The sequence below is a fragment of the Sabethes cyaneus genome, chromosome 3, assembly GCF_943734655.1.
Source record: "Sabethes cyaneus chromosome 3, idSabCyanKW18_F2, whole genome shotgun sequence".
Lineage (NCBI taxonomy): Eukaryota > Metazoa > Arthropoda > Insecta > Diptera > Culicidae > Sabethes > Sabethes cyaneus.
In genome coordinates this window covers 146,464,046-146,481,077 of record NC_071355.1, presented here as the reverse complement: position 1 = coordinate 146,481,077, position 17,032 = coordinate 146,464,046, and the positions used below count along the sequence as shown (strand labels likewise).

The 17,032-nt window shown below is 38.1% G+C and overlaps 1 protein-coding gene across 1 annotated transcript in view; it reads right to left on the bottom strand.

Moving 5' to 3' along the window:
* The window catches only part of LOC128741469 (neuroligin-4, Y-linked), a 31,524-nt gene extending 17,422 nt beyond the window's left edge, over positions 1–14,102 (bottom strand). Inside the window, exons 1-2 of the mRNA XM_053837308.1 lie at positions 13,461–14,102; positions 2,027–2,880 (exon numbers count right to left, since the gene is read on the bottom strand). Coding sequence (XP_053693283.1) covers positions 2,027–2,280 — 254 coding nt within the window. The 5' untranslated portion in view covers positions 2,281–2,880; positions 13,461–14,102. The remainder of the gene's footprint in view (positions 1–2,026; positions 2,881–13,460) is intronic.
* Between the last annotated feature and the right edge of the window lie 2,930 nt (positions 14,103–17,032).

Sequence of the window (17,032 nt, the reverse complement as noted above, 5' to 3'; positions counted from 1 at the left end):
CCCCTTGGAAATCGGCTTGAAAAATCGAGGGGCAAAAAAATAATTTGTAGGGTATGAATTAATTTTTTTTTATAAAATCAATTGTCTGTAGGCTCTACAGCCTGGAAAACTTGAAAAATGAGTGTACGAGTTGAGTTAACGCTTCTAGCATGAAATAGAAATGGAAATTCAAACAGCAAAATTTCCGAAAATCGGCCAAAAAAATTTTCTTTCGTTCTTGTCTTTTTTTCGTAGATTTTTGCATGGAAATTAACAACGTATATATTAAAAGCAAGAATAGATTTGGTTTTGACGTTTAAACTTAAAATAAAAGTGCCCAAAATCCATTTTTTTTCCTCGATTAAAAAATTCTCTTTGTTTTGACACGTTTGTGACGTAAGATGGTTTGAAGCAAGGTGACGGGCTGTCGAATGTGCTGTTCAAAATTGTATTGGAATGTGATATTCGAAGGGCAGGCGTGCAGAGAAGCGGTACCATCATCGCGAAATCTCACATGCTTCTGGGTTCGTTGATGACATCGATATCATCGGTATTAACAATAGGGCTGTGAAAAAGGCGTAAACGTATCTTAAGGAGGAAGCTGCGAGGATAGGGCTTGTCATCAACTTTGCCAAAACGAAGTATATGGTAGCTGGTAGAGAGCGTGGTAGCCCCTAGGGTGTCGGAACTGCGGTGGTGATAGGTGGTATTAATTTTGAAGTGACCGACGAATTTGTTTATCTTGGTGCATTAGTGACATGTGACAACGATGTGAGTCGTGAAGTAAAAAGGCGGATAGCGGCTGCCAACAGGGCCTTCCATGGATTACGTAGCTAGCTGAAGTCCCGCGGCCTGCCACTGCATACGAAACGCGCGCTCTATAAGATACTAATTCTTCCAGTGGCACTCCACGGCCACGAAGTGTGAACGTTGAAAGAGAGCGACCGACGAGTTACTAGTGTTTTTGACCGTTAGATCCTGTGATCAATTCTTGGTGGCATATTAGAAGATGGAGTGTGGAGCAGTCACATGAATTACGAAATTTACCACGTGTACAAAGCTGCGAATTTTGTAAAGCGAATAAAAAACGGCAGGCTATAGTGGCTGGCCACGTAGCAAGTATGTCGGATGATACATCAGCGAAAACAATAGTCTGCTGAGAACCCGACAGAGACCGTCGACTTCGAGGCAGACCCCGTTCCCCTTTGGATGAACGTTGTTGACAAGGATGCTAGAACAGCGGGAGTTAGGGGTGTCTGGACAGTGGCAGGCCAAAGTAAAGTAAGTCTCTTTGTAGTTGGGCCAGAGCCCACGTATGAAAGGCCCAATCGGTGAAATTCGACTATACCACAATTACCGAATTGATAATACGAAAAAAGCCGAATAACCCTCTCAGGTGGATAAGAAAGGGTTGCCTAATACTCATTCATACCAGTCAACTTTATAATGAGATCAGACATTAATTATTAATTATTACAATAGACGTGTTTACAATAGACGGAGAAAACGGTAGAAGAAAGTGATGAAACAGAGGTGTTGATAGTATCTCTGGACGAGACAAGACGTGATGGAGAAATAGCAGAAAATTAGGTAAGGAAGGGTCACTGAAGCAACGCTTATTAAGTTTGTATAACGTTCCTCTGAACCCAAGCTGGGGATTCCCTCTTTCAAATTTGGCATGACTCAAACGGTACGGTAAAATGAATCAAAGTTGAGTCAAAGTGAACGTGCGATCCTTGATTCGGATGCAAAATTACTTTATTGCACCTGAAATGAATTGCTGCAGTGTTTTAATTATGAGGACTAAACGAAAATATGTCTCTGCATACCAGGTGCAAAAATCAATCGTTCATTTTCTAATTTTAAACGAAACTTTTTTATGTAATGAGTTGGTGGTGTTCATTGAGGTACAAGGAAAGACTACAATATTAAAATCTAATTCACTCACCCATAAGTGGACCTGAAAAAGTTCCTTTGATATGGAGGCATTGTATGAGAGGAAATATGAAAAACGTTGAATCAGTTAAAAAATGTTGGAAACTCTCACCTATAATCAGGATCGCCGGGATTCGGCAGATGATAACTGTAGTCTCCTTCTCGTGAGTACCATCGTGGGTCGCGAGTCGTATGATACTGGCCGCTAACTTTACAGCAACCAAGCAGGAATATCGTTACAAGCCCCAGTAAACCGAGATTAGTACTCAGTTGAACACTTTTTCTCCGTACACTACTAAAATTTGTTCTACCGGGTTTCACTGTACTAGTTAGAGGTACTTTCCACACTTTTAGCTTCACAGCCATATTGCAAACACTCCGAGCCTTCTACAGTCGCGTAATGCATCAGACGTCGCTGTAAATACACCACATCTGCAACTACTGGTAGGGTGGCAGTAAATATAATTATCGGTTGAACACTGCTCGATTTCATTCAGGTAAGTATAAAAATGAAATAAGTAACACTTCTCACACCACCAAAACGTAAACACCAATAGTACCGTTTCTGCGCACACTCAAGGTAATATTTTTATGCTCGAACGAAGGGCGAAATTCTTTGTTGAAAATGTTGAGTTGAATCGGTGACGTTGAGGGTTTCAAGTAACTACTTATACTACCTACTGGCAGCAGTCTACTGGCTGTTTGCGACACTGATGAAGGTATGACGATTAGTCACCGGCACCTTGCACACCAGAGCGTCGTCGTGTGTGACGCACCTCACTCAAATACCGCTTCGAATTTCACAGTCACATTATACCTATGGCACTGGACAGAGAACACATCACAGACGAATGACGGTACTACGCTACCAGTATGTGTGCCGCTAATTGAGGTTGACTTCTAGGTACTTGTTACTCATTCATGAATCGGTTCGATGCAATTCCACTCGGCAGTACGATGAGTAATCTGAAATTGAAATGTACAAAGTGGGATTAGTAGAGTTATCAAATTTATCAATGCATCGAAGTATTTTCGCTAACTAATTGATCAATTATTAAATAACGGCAATGTGTTAGCAAATGTTTACGTTTTACCTATCATACAAAAATTTACTGACCAGCTGACCTTCGAAATGTTTTATCAGTGTCTCGATTTCGACTATAACATTAAACTTGATACTCTTATCAATGAACGCACGCACAAAACTAGTTCACGGTTATCGATTGTTGATTCATCGCTATGGGACAAACGGCTGGTGTGAAGATTTCAATCAAAGCTACTTCCCATGCACTTTTGGGAAAAATGCTTAGCACCTGTTTCCGTACTCCGTAGTGGCTCGCTTAGGCGACAGAAGTAAACAAGAAAGCAAAACTGTTTGGTTTCCGAATGTAGGTTAACGGTAAGTTTCTTGTTTGCAAAACTCGCGGTAACATGCAACGAGCGAACTGTACCTACCTACCACTGTTATTTATAAACTATGTAGCAACTGACGATGGTGACAGATGGGTAAATATTTAAACAGGAAGCGAAAATTCTGACTGTCTGGCCGTCGCGTAACGCCGCAAAAGAGACTCCAACGAGCAGGCAGGAGGGAGCCTGAGAAGAAAGCAAATAAATGAACATTTTTGCAGGTTTTCTAGCTGTAAGTCAAATTAGAAAACTAAACGATGAGATCGGGTAACATAACTTGTTCGATGATCAGTAATTACAGTGGACTCTCGTAAAAGTTAATCGAAATGGGATATTAAAATTTAAAATCCTTAATAACAACGTATCGCATCAATCTGTGCAAGTGCAAGTGAGGACTGAATGACTACATATAAATTTTTTATATCATGAAATAATTGCATCGCCAATGCAATTAACGCCTTTGATGTTGAAGACACTATTTTCTGTTCGATGGTGAGTAATAAGATAATTTTCGATCAAAATTCACACGAAAATATGCACCGCTTTTGTGGAGAGGGCATTTACTGTAGATAAAACACTTTATTATTTCTAATGGACAAAGCACATGTCTAGCAAAATTGAAATTTCAACTGCAAAACAATGAATACATTACACTTCTAGCGATAAAATAACAATAATAATCGAATAAATTGGATCATCATTACATAACGCGTTAAGCTCGGATAATTCAAGTTTAAATATTTGCCGGCATCAAATGCAATTCACCGGAAGGTGAGTAGAATACTGGTTACGGCATTTGCGAATGGCAATTCTGACCAAGTACCTTCTTCTCTTGTATTGTAGCAAGTGGGTGGGCAAACTTTTGTATTTAAATTTTTATCCGTTTTAATGTACTGCAAACGCCAGTTTAAATGACGTCGACAATAAAATGAAATAATTATATTATAATTATAAACATACGTTTTGTAATGATTTCAATTTGCAGAGCTTTAGTTTTGTTCGTCAATGCATGTGTGGTCGTAAGATGTTTTTATGTTTTTATGCCCTATATTACCTATCTATTTAACATGCTTTGTTATTCAAATGCTTTGTTAGTTAACTTGGGCTACTGCAAGGGGAAACTCACTGAGAACATTGTGCTAGGCATCATCTAGGGAACGATATCTTGTACAGAACATCTCGTTGATCACTATTACGGTACACTCATTGCACAATTTGTTACACACTGTGGCACCCAAGTGGCACCTTTTCGACATCCAAACTTTAAAATATTGGAATCTGTTGGCTCTGTCAAACTGACGCAAGTTTGACGTGATCGTCACCTTTCCGTCACAATAAGGTACACAGTGAACAAAATTGGCACAATTAAAGTGCATTGAGTGTTTTAAGCGATTTACCCTTGTGCTAGTGTTAACTGTAAACGAAACGAATTGCGAGCATTTCTATAGCAATTCCTAATGCGATGGGAACCTAAGATAGACCAGGAGGAATAACCAAGTTTTACAGCAGAATATTTAGTCCTGTGGATTTTGGGGGCCAAACAAAGTTGTGTGTCAACGTCTCCGTCAGCGTTATTCTGACAGTTTTCTTATGGGTTAACTGTTGAATTAGCTCTGACGGATGCCTTGATTGAACTGGATCCAGTCCACTTTGTAACTTTGTTTGTTTGTTTGTTATGGTCCACTAGTTTAAGACACTACCTTCTCAAATATACTACCTTCGGTTTGTCATTATTAAAGCTTGCTTCAGATAGTATTAAAAAAACGATTGCGTGCACCTATTTCAGTTATTTATTATTAAATTCAAGATCTTTTCTTACACAAAGGTAACATTTTCTTCATACTTTTAAGAAAAAATACGGATTAAATAGGTTTCGGTCACGGTTTCGAAGCAATTCTCGAACTTTACCTATAATATGGCTCATTAGGCGGCGCTCACTTCCTTCGTCCATCGTTTTGGCTATCTTATTCCACCAGGTCGTCATCTGATTGATGTCTTCGACAACTTTTCCCTTGACCTTGATTCTCCTCTTCATGATTGCCCAGAATTTCTCAATAGGGCGGAACTGGGGGCAATTGGGTGGATGAAGGTCTTTCGGAACAAACTGGACCCCTTTCTCTGCATACCATTATTGAACGAATTTGCTGTAATGACAGCTTGCCAAATCTGGCCAAAACATCACGGAATGGTAGTGGAATCGAATGAAAGGCAAAACTCGTACTTGGTTTGGTACTTGGTCCTGGACTACTCGTCGCCAATTCGTTGAACGTCTTGATACAGCAAGTTGAGCCATCTAGCATGTTGGACCCCTCTATTGCTGGTGCCGGTGGAATTCTTGAAGAGAACTCCGCTCTCCGCTTTCTGTTTGTACTCGCCAAAAATAGTCCGCAACACTTTTCGTTTAAATACGGCAAGCGTACCTATGTCCTCCGTAAGCAAAGTTACTGTGTCAAGTCCGTAGAGAACTACCAGCCTAATTAGCATTTTGCGCATCGTCAGCTTTGTGCGGCGGCGTAGGCTCCTTGAGCGAAGCATTTTGCGAAGGCGAGAGTAGGCTCGCCTTCCAGCTTGAATATGTCGTTTAATTTCTTCCCTCGTATTATTGACGGCGCACAGTGGGACGGATTCAAAAATAGTGACACATAAATAATAGCATCGAAACCTTCAGACATAGCATAATAGTTGCTTCAGAAGAGTTTCATCGGTCAAAAAGCACTTTCTAGTGGTAAAAAAATACATTAGGGTGTCCCTAAGCAGATACAAAAAATATTTTATATATTTTAAGTCAGATGTAATTGCTATCTACAGAAAATGAGGAGACAAACTAATTTGAAGAAACTTTGTTGAATACTGAAGATTTCTATCTTTTACATGAAAGAATTTATAGAGCCAAACTCTTAGACACTCTTAAAAACAGTTTTTTTCGATCTAGCTCTTTAATAACGCTTCGTACGCCTTTCAAATGTTCTAAGAAATAGATAAACGGATTAAATTGCACATTTTTGTCGAAGATAGTAGAGCTCTATTGGGATACAGCATAAATTGATTCACAGAAAACAAGTGAGATTGGCTGCTCATAGCTGCTCTCTCCCGAGATCTATCGACTTAAAGATTACATGTCAAAATAAAAACACCAGCGATAGCTCCTAAAGGGAAAAAGATAGAGTTCTATTATCTTCGACGAAAATATGCAATTTAATTCGATTACCAATTTCTTAGAACATTTGAAAGGGGTACAAAGCGTTATTAAAGAGCTAGATCGAAAAAACTGTTTTTAACACTAAACAAACTGACTGAACTCTGCGAATACTTGTTTCTAACAGACTGAAATTGCAGCGGTTGTCGATAGATTAGCGTTAATATTTTCTCGATAAAAAGATAGTAGAGGCTTTGCAATACGTTTTGAATGTGGGTCATTCCACGTCAAGTATCCGAGTGCCATGTAATCGACCTTCTTGGATTTGAACCAAATTTGGCAGATTGTTCGGTTCAGGTCAGCAAGAAAAAATCCTAAGTTTGGTGTCGATTGGACGTTCCTTCGATTAATGGGAGTTCCTCTATTTTTAATGAAAAGACACGTTTTTGTCAAAAAATCTTCTTATTTTTTTGCTTCTATCTCTGGAAATACTAGGTTTAGAAAGACTATTTTATCATGTTTCCAAAGGAAATTTACCAAGGAGTCCGAAAAAATATTAGTTTTTAGCGACAGTGCTGCCAAATACTTTTGAATTCGATTTAAAAACTAAATTTGCATTTTCACTCAATGAGTACAATTTGATTTCAAAAATTCCAATTCCATCGTATTCCTCTATTTTTTACATAAGAATCGCTCAAAAACACGAGATGTTCTTTGCCGATCCAGAGTTCTAGTGATTTGAGGAAAGAAACCAGCGATTTTTCATAAATAACCATTAATCGAGGGAACGTTCAATGGGCACCGAACTAAGGATTTTTTCTTGCTGACCAGAACCGAACAATCTGTCAAAATTTAGTTCAAATCCGAGAAGGTCGATTACAAGTTTGTACTTTTTCTCGGGCACTTGACGTGGAATGACCCATCTATTTTCTAATAAAATTAGTTGAGCGAAATAGTGCTATAACACTGTGAAAATGAGGCAAAAATGCAAGGGGTCAAATGATCCCTTCGCGGTATGTTTAGTGTTAAAGGTGTCCCTAACAGTTTGGCTCTCTAACTTCTTTCATGTAAAAGATAGAAATCTTCAGTATTCAACAAAGTTTCTTAAAATTAGTTTGTTCACCAATTTTCTTTAGATAGCAATCACATCTGACTTAAAATAGAGAAAATATTTTTTGAATCTGCTTTGGGACACCCTAATGTTCGAATATTTTTTCACCACTAGAAAGTGGACCAACCTCGAGGTTTTAGTCTTGACCTTAAAATGCGGTCAAACATATTTATTATTATTTTTTTGAAACAGTGGTTCAACTGATGAAGGGACGGTAGGGGAAAGTAATGAACCCGCCAGGGCGTGTGGCTCGCTGGTACTTGTACCTTTGAACCATAGAGGCGCTGGACAAAAGGAGACTGCGCAATCCCCCTTATTAATGGAGCGACGTATCAGGTTATGGGTTATTTTTAGACACACAAATTGTGCCTCTTCCTCCCTGAACTGTATTTATTATTTTATATTATAGTATATATCTGATCGGTGTTACGTCAGACCGAACCAAATCTCAATCGAAAAAATGAGTTAATGACAGCAAAAAACTGGGAATTCCTCAAACTGCATTTTACTTTAATCAGACCATCAAAATGCTGTAAAGAGCTAAGGTTATGACATAAATTTACTCCGACCTTTTTCTTTCATCCTCTCATATTGTTACTCATCTTGAAACACATTTAATATATTTTTATATGACTTATAGTTATTGAAAAAACTGGTTAAATATTTTGTAATTTCGTGTGTAGACAGAGTGAACCAAGTGTTAACAGATAAAAATTGTAATTACTGAATTTTTCAAAACAGATTTCCAATGGTACTATGGTTTTCATGTCCTTGGGTACGAAAGTAACCCCGTTGGCTTCGTACCACTCCCGGACATCCTTTGAATAGTGGCACGAAGCTAGATCCGGCCAGAACATCGTAGGGCTCTCGCGTTGCTTCAACAGAGGAAGCAGGCGCTTATGTAGACACTCATTATTGAAGTAGATCTGCCCGTTTACAGTCCCGGTAGTCACATGAGTATAGGTCGCTTGCCAAATCATGTATTTCTTGGCAAATTTTGAAAGTTTCTGTATCCTTACTTCCTCCGGAACATCCAACTTGTGCTGGGCGGTGAAGTTAGCCGGAAGCTGCCGGAAGTCCGCCTTGACGTTAGGCTCATCATCCATGATAAGAGAGTTAAGAATTTTCCAGGTGCTTGCGCAAAATAAATTCGCGACGTTACTTTTCGAGTGACGCAATTTTTTTGAATTTTCCAAAAACTGACCGCGATAAAAATAAAGTGTAAACAATACACTCTAAACTACTTCTACTCAAATTTTCAAGAGACAATACCTAATGGGTAATTTTATACAGCGTTTCTTCCGTGATGCAATTTGATGTGGGACACCCTTTAGTTTGGAATCAACCTCGACTGCTCACTAAATAAGCGAAAGAATTTTATCTTTGAATTGTTTAGCCATAGTGAACCGAAGTTTTCTGCGGTTCAGTAAGACTGGACCAAGTGCAAACAACTACTCATGAATCTCCCTCGTTTGACCTTAAAACATGGTATTTTTACAATAATATGTGGTATTAGACAACTTTGCTGAACTGAAGTAACTAAGAGTTTTGGAAAAAAATAACGAGAAAGATTGAAAGCTATAAAAGTTACAGAATTTCAAACTTTCGAATAACACTCGTAGATTCGGATAGATCATTAAATTTTCTATAGAATTTTATGATTTTCGTTACATAAACGCTTGGGTGCATAAACGCTTCTCTGACAAAAAATACTGCGTGATGTTAGAACAAACGCAGAATTTGCCACTTTTCTTTACCTTTCTCACTAGCTGGGGAAATATTTCACAACTGATTTGAAGTCCACTTATAAGTCCACTTTTACTTTTTTATGCTTAGGAGAGATTAACATGGAATAAAAAGCAAAATTGATTAGACGGGACGCGAAATTGATTCAGAAGTCGGGTATAGCCCCGCGGAAAATGTGTCAACAGTTTTAACTCATTTTTCTCAGCGTTGTGAAAACGCAACGCACTCTTCTATCGACTCTAGGGACAGCTAGGTTTGATGTTACATATAACAAAATTACAGCTGTTTATACAGCTACAAGTCCTGCTAACTTTCAGCCAGCTCAAACTAGCATCTTTGCCTCCGGAAGGTGGAGGCGAAACCAGTAAAAACGGGAAAGTCAATGCCAGTACTCCTGGATTCGAATCGAATGTTTTAATCTTTCCGGAACAATAAAGCTTTGTTAAAACTGCATACCACCCCCTCACCCCACTGTAAACCCCTGCGTTGAAATTTCAGCGTGCCGTTACGGCACAGAGAACAGATTAACAGGCTCGAAAGAAGTAATCGATTTTTTGTGTGTAAAATCTGTCGGTAGCGCCCTCCAGAAATAGTTTGCCAAACGCATCAAAAAATATCCATTTACCTTTATCAATATTTCTTTGTGCTGGAGTTACATAGCAGCGACGGCAGCGACATCAAGATTTAGTTTGCCACTTACTGCTCGAGGGGTGGTCTATTAAAGAATTATTCGTAGATTACATAAAAACCTTTTACACACTTTTTGTCGATGACACACAATGGAAAACTAGTTATTCCCTAATATTTTAGTTTGTTGTCTATTATACGCGATCAATCAAAGTGAGCTGAGATCTATTTAAATGCTTTTATCATTAAGGGGACAGAACGACTAAAATTTTTGAAAGAATCATTATTTTTTTATTTCAGATTTTGATTCTGCAGTCTTTTTCGCTTATTTTGATACTAAATTTGTAACGATCCGACCACGGGAAAAGGCTGAAAAACGATCATACACATAAGCATTCTAGTGCAGCGTGAAACAACATCGGCGGAATAAAACACCGCTCCTAGAAAACTACGATTTTCAAACTTTATGTACCTTTTTCTCAGAAACTACACAACGTATTGGAACATTTTTTTTTGTTTTGTTGGAAGTAGCTTGGCAAAGACTTTTATAACTGTTGAGGTTTGTAGACAAAATTTTATTTTTTCAGCAATCTTTTCTCCTTCTCTTTCGTTTTTCTCAAGTTGTGTTTTATGTACGACATTCAAAAGTTATAAAAGTCTTTGCCAAGCTACTTCCAACAAAACAAAAAAAAGTTTGTTCCAATAAGTTGTGTAGTTTCCGAGAAAAAGGTACATAAAGTTTGAAAATCGTAGTTAGGAGCGGCGTTTTATTCCGCTGAAGTTGTTCCACGCCGCACTGGAATGCTTATGTGTATGATCGTTTTTCGGCCACTTCCCGTGGTCGGATCATTACAAAATTAGTATCAACATAAGCGAAAAAGACGGCAGAATCAATATCTGAAATGAAAAAATAATGAGTTTTTCAAAAATTTTAGTCGTTTATGTCCCCTTAAAGAAGTCCTACCAGCCAAATTTCCTACGTTTTTTCGTGCGACGAAGAAGAAAATGTCGACTAATCATTTTAATTTCCGTCATTCATAAATGAAAGTAACTCACGCAAGGCATTGTAGTTATTCTACAGCCATGATAACTTGCCAGACCTGCAGAAATTTTGCAGAATAACATTTGTCATGCCGTCCTACACAAATACATGCGCGTCAGATTCGTAAACATTGTTGTGATTTTTAGTTTGGACGATGAAAAATTTTGATGGACGAATTTTAAAACGGTACGACGAATTCAAGAAATAAAGTCAGTTGCGTAATTTCAATAATATGCTTTAATAATCGCTTTTCAGTGATTTCAAAGTGCACGGATCGGAAGGTAGGTGTTTACATACTAGTCAAATCAGCACAAGAACTTTTGGAGTATTCATTAAATCCATCCAACAAATGATGAAAATTAGAATGGCTTTACTTACTACGACAGGAATTAGAAATAAACCCTATCTGCGGTTTCCTGAAAGCTTCAGCTTGTTATTTCTGCTGGAAAAAGTTTGGGGATTAATGGGTTAATGATTTCTAAAACTATTTTAGTATGCCTCTCAAATATTTTGACCAACTGAAATCCAAACTGCTTAAATTAGTTTAGGGCAAAACGGTTCCCAAGAAATAGCTATTCGCCTATACAGTAATTTTGTCAGCTCCCGATTTTGTTTACCCCCGATTTTACCAAATTTGAAATCCGTTAGGCGATAGAACTTTTCATTTTAAGAAACTCTTTCAAAGGTTCCATAAACCTAAAACCAATTTTTCCCGCTCAAAACTCTAAGCGCATCATAAAAGGTTCTGGACCAGTGTGCTGTGCCCGGTTGATTAGATTGCGTTGAGCTTTCGGTTGATCAATTGAGGGTTAACATTTAATTTTTAGTAAAAGTCCTCGATATTGCAAGGTACAGTCTTGATTTTTGAAAAAAAATTCGTAAAAAAATTTCCCGATTGTGTCATAGTCCCCATTTTGACACATTCCAGCGTTACGGGACACAATTAGCACCCATTGTTACCCTGTGAATCGCCTCCTGTTTTACCAATTTTTTGGCAAATACCTTGTAAAATAGTTGTTTAAAGAGTACTTCATGTTCCACTAGAATGCCACGGATTTGATGAAACAGGAGGAACCGATCTGCATAGTAGCGATAGTGTCCCGTAACGCTGGAATGTGTCTTTTGTCAGTCTTTCAACATAGGGCTGACAAAATCGGTACATTACTGTAATTGGATGTAAACACTAAAATATTCAGACAAATAGTTTAAACTAAATATAAAATACAGTAGGATTTCGAATTTGGCAACAAATGCGTGTCGCCTATGTTGCCAAAATCGAAACCGTGCCAAAATCGAGACCCTTTTTCGATTTGAAAAAATTTAATGTAAATGCTTTAGAAATTGACTAAGTATCATTAATCAACGATTGCAACCATTTTATGTTTAAAAAGTCCGCTAAGAGCTATCCGTCCGGTGCAAATAAGTTATTGATACCCTGCGCTAAGACGTAGTCCTACGGCAATAAAAATATTATTGTTCGAAACCACATAACTTTTTTTCGCGAACATACTGAGGGCATCATTTCTTCGTCATTTAAAGCATGTATGCAGAAACTGCTTGATATTTAAGCACATTTTTGGAAGCAAAATATCTTGTGTTGCCAAAAACGAATACTTTTGTTGCCAAAATCGAGGCATGCCAAAATCGAACCATGCCAAAAACGAACCATGCCAAAATCGAAATCCAACTGTATTACTGAAATTTCATTTGACGTCAAGAAGGTTTGTCATTTGAAATCATTTTCGATGATAACTTTTGAAATACATTCTTAAACCTCCGAGTAAGTAAATAGCTTAGCTATAATGATTTATTTATGAGATCATGTATAATAAATAATAAATTGGCGTTTTTGGATCGTTTCTAACAACTTTATTTTAGTGTAATAACGACTAAAATCAAATTCAACATTTGTTCTGGTTAACTAACTCAAAAGATTTCAAGTTATAACGTCTCATCTAGCAATCACAAGCCAAAAAAAAAAAAATTGTACAACAATGATAGCGCAGATTGTGCAGACTGACTTAGTAAAAAACAACAATAACCAATCGATGTTCAAGCAAGGATTTGGAATACAACAGAAAATATCTGGCATAGTTGTGGAAACTGTTGTCTTCGTGTACGGGTGCTCTCAACCGTAAGCCGCAGTCCAACCTGAAGAAGTCAACCAATATGTACGTAACATCTACACTACACAATGATACCGGCAGGCACTACACCTTGCCACCCTACCACGCATACAGTTTACTGCAGTCAAGCGCAAAAAGGTGGAAAACAGGTTTTTGGCTTCATTTATATTATTAGAGTTTTGCCTTTACGTTGTTTCGTGTTGCCTTTCCTTTTGAGCTTAATGTTTCATGTTTCGGTTCGGATTAAAATGCCCGAAAAGGTTGCTCTCGACTACGATGTTGCTGGTGACGTCACCGATGTTAAGGGTTTCTTGCATCAAAGCGTCCTGTGAAGTTTCTCAGACTTACCACTTCTGTTGCAGTATGATCCGGAGTGGTCCGGTTTGGAATGATTTAAACGAACGCCACTCTAGGTTCTCTCGTTGGGATTATTCGCATTGGTTGAGCTGTTTCATTTAGCTTTGTTCAATTCGTTGTACACATAACGGAATTTTATTGACCTTTCCACTCACTTTTCTTCGACATTTTCACGCGCACCTATAAAAACTACACTTTACGCATAATGGGCTTTAATTTTCCCAAACGTTTTCCCATGCTAAGGTTGCACAACCATTTTTCGTAGCGTGGAAACCTGTTGGCACCAACAAGCACTTGTTTGTGATATTGACTCAGCCCAAGCGGTAACCAGGCTTATCGATTTTCGCTATTTCACCTGCTACCTTATCAAAAATTTGTTCTGTTATCTATCACCCTGTTGTTGATAAGTCTTCGCATCAATTTGCCAACCAACGATACGCGGAATTTACTCGAAGGGTACGTGATCCTTTTTTAGTCCGCTACCTCGCGCGAATGTCGGTCACTGCACAAGCCCGTCGAGTTTGTATCGCCAACGCCCAGCTATGGGCCAAGCACTATCACATACACACAAAATACACTTAAGGCCGCACAAACTGAATGTGCCTCCGAAGTGGTCGGCAGCAGCGTATCCAAAAACACGTCCGCAGGTTACCCGATGAACTACACGACTGACTGACTGGAGTTGGACTGAGACCGTATCGCGACTTGCGAACGGAGAGCCAGCCAGCCAGCCAGCCAGCCAGCACCCACAATGAGCGAGGTGCTCTGCCGCTTGGGGTAGTGGTTCGCTACCCAGTTCAAGCTGAACTTGCTTCGCGTGCTATGCTGCAGTTAAATACTACAAGACGGTGACGGAGGACGCGGCATGTTTACAAGCTTATACGTGAACGTGCCCTGAATTGTGCGATGTAGTCTAAAGATGTTCATCTGAGGTTAGGAAGGTGTAATTGTATATTTTTACAATTCATCAAGTCGTTTCATGATTTTTTTAGAGAATTATCTACAGGCGTGCTCGGATCTGAACAGAAGGTAGGGCACTAACGTTTCGAAAGCATATGGCTAGGAAAATCTGATCTACTATCTATCAGTAAATTAACTTAACGCAAACATATTTTCACAGCGAATTTTCTAGGGAAGGTGGGACGCGTTACTCAACGTACTTCAACCTAGACAAGCACATGCAAAATTTGATTATTTTTTGGTACAAAAAAATAAAATTTTACATGGTATGGGTTGAGTGTCTTTTTTTTGTTACATGACAAGCATTATGGGAAGGTGATTGCTATTGATAGAAGACGAAATAAGTCAGGATTCATCTTACTAAATGGACAGATCTTGCCAAAGTCACAGATGAAATATTGATGGAGTCTGCGCCCCTAGAGTTTTTATCTACTTCCATGCGAAATAGCATAGACTGCCAAGCTAACAATTATTTAATTGTGTTTATCCTTAAAGTATTAATGAAAATTGTCATACCTTTTATGTACTACCCAAGACACAGCGAAAGTAGAGTGGAAAATGTCGAATAACCGATCCTCATCTAAAAAGCTTACTATACAAGAATATATTCTCGAAAGTGCAGTTTTGAGAAATAACAAAATCTTCATTTGAACCCAAACTTCATCTGACGGGCAGTTCCGTCATTAGTTACAAGCAATACTTAAGTGTTGTGTTTTTTCTTCTTCGGTATCATTCATAACACCGAGAAATGCTACTGTTAATTATATTAGCTGATTCATCAATTGATACTGCGTGACCCGTGTGACGGTTGATTTGATTAAGCTCAAAACAAGCCGATGATGCCGTTATTTACCACGTACTCACGAGTTGTGAATGGAAGTCACCAAGCTGACCAGCCAGCAGCGCGCAGATGAAGTTCGCGTGACGATGAAAATCAATTAACCTCTATCTCGAAGATTTCCGATGTCACCATGCACGCCTTATGACGACTAATTAAAAATCGCCAAGTCACCCGACAGTGACTTGTGGCTCATAGTATGTACTAAACTGTTAGGCAAACTATCATGTGAAATTTAGAATATTGAATAAATAAGAACTTTCAATAATTTCTAACATCCGATCTTAAGACAATCTTAAAAATTTGATTAAATTTAAAAAAAAATTGAGTTTTGCAAAATTGTGTATTATTAGGATAGAAGATGTTGTTGCTGTTGCACAATATTGGATGATATGTAGCGCTAATAATTTCAATATTCACAGAAGAGTTTCGTGAAAATCTGTTTTTGATTAGATGTTTCTCTATTATAAATGTTTATCCGCATGCTTAGTACATCTGGAATGTTCCGGAATTTGAACCTTTCAGTACCTATATATCATTTTAAATTTTGAATCATTGTGGAGGGAAACTATATCTTTTCGTTAGTGGTAAAGCCGAAGCAAAATTAATAAACTGTACAAGGGCATTCGTGGGAGTGACCCTGCGTAATGCAGCAACAGTAGAACGGTCCCATCACAGTTGAGTATAGTTCTTTGAAACAGAGAAAAAAGCTGACTAGATTGATTATCAGAGATAAACCGATAGAATAAAACTTCAAATGCAGTTCGGTTGGACGATTTTTAACTGTGCAAGCGGTGGGGGAGGGCTGTAAAGTGAAGATTAAATTATAACGTCCACTGATGAGGATGATTAAAGCCAATTATTATACTTCAGACTTGGTCACTTTTCATTATAATTTTTTTTCTTTCAATGACCAAGAAGTAAACGATGCCCGGATTCTAATTAACATTTTCACAAATGACATTATGAATTGTATGTGCTTGAAAATTAACTACCTAATTTTAAATTTGAAGTTAAATGATGTTCTGATGATGAATAAAACAAGAAAGAAATAAGTGGATTAAGAAGAAACAGCAGTTTTTTCGTCATTTTTACCTTTGTTATGCTATATAACAAAGGTTTAGAAATTGGTCGAAAAACACGAAATTGATCCGAGGCCCGGAAGGCCGAATTTCATATACCAATCGATAGAGCTCGACGAACTGAGCAATGTCTGTGTGTGTGTGTATGTGTGTATGTGTGTATGAGTGTGTGTGCAGCTCATTTTCTATCGCCTGTTTCTCGAAGGTTGCTGAACCGATTTGACCGCTTTTACTTTTGTTTGAAAGGTATTATTGTCTAGTATATCACTATTGAATTGCATTACTGTCCGACGTTTCGTTTAAAAGTTATAAGCAAAAATGTGAAAACTACGTGACACGCGTTTCTCCGGAACTACGCAACCAATTTGAACGATCTTAGTACCAAACGAAAGCTCTTACTATTACTAAACTTTTTACCAAGTTTTATTGAAAACGGACAAGTAGTTTAAAAGTTAGCCTTAAAAAACCTGTTTTGACTAGGTACAAATGATCGCCTGTTTCTCAGAGTTGGCTGAACCGATTTATGCGCTATTATTCTCATTTGAAAGCTAATATAGCCTCATAGATCACTATTGATTTGTGTTTTGATTGGACGTTTAATTCAAAAGTTATGAGCAATCGTATACAACACATTAAAATTTACAATTATTTTCGACTATTTCATCTTAGATCAGCGGTTCCCA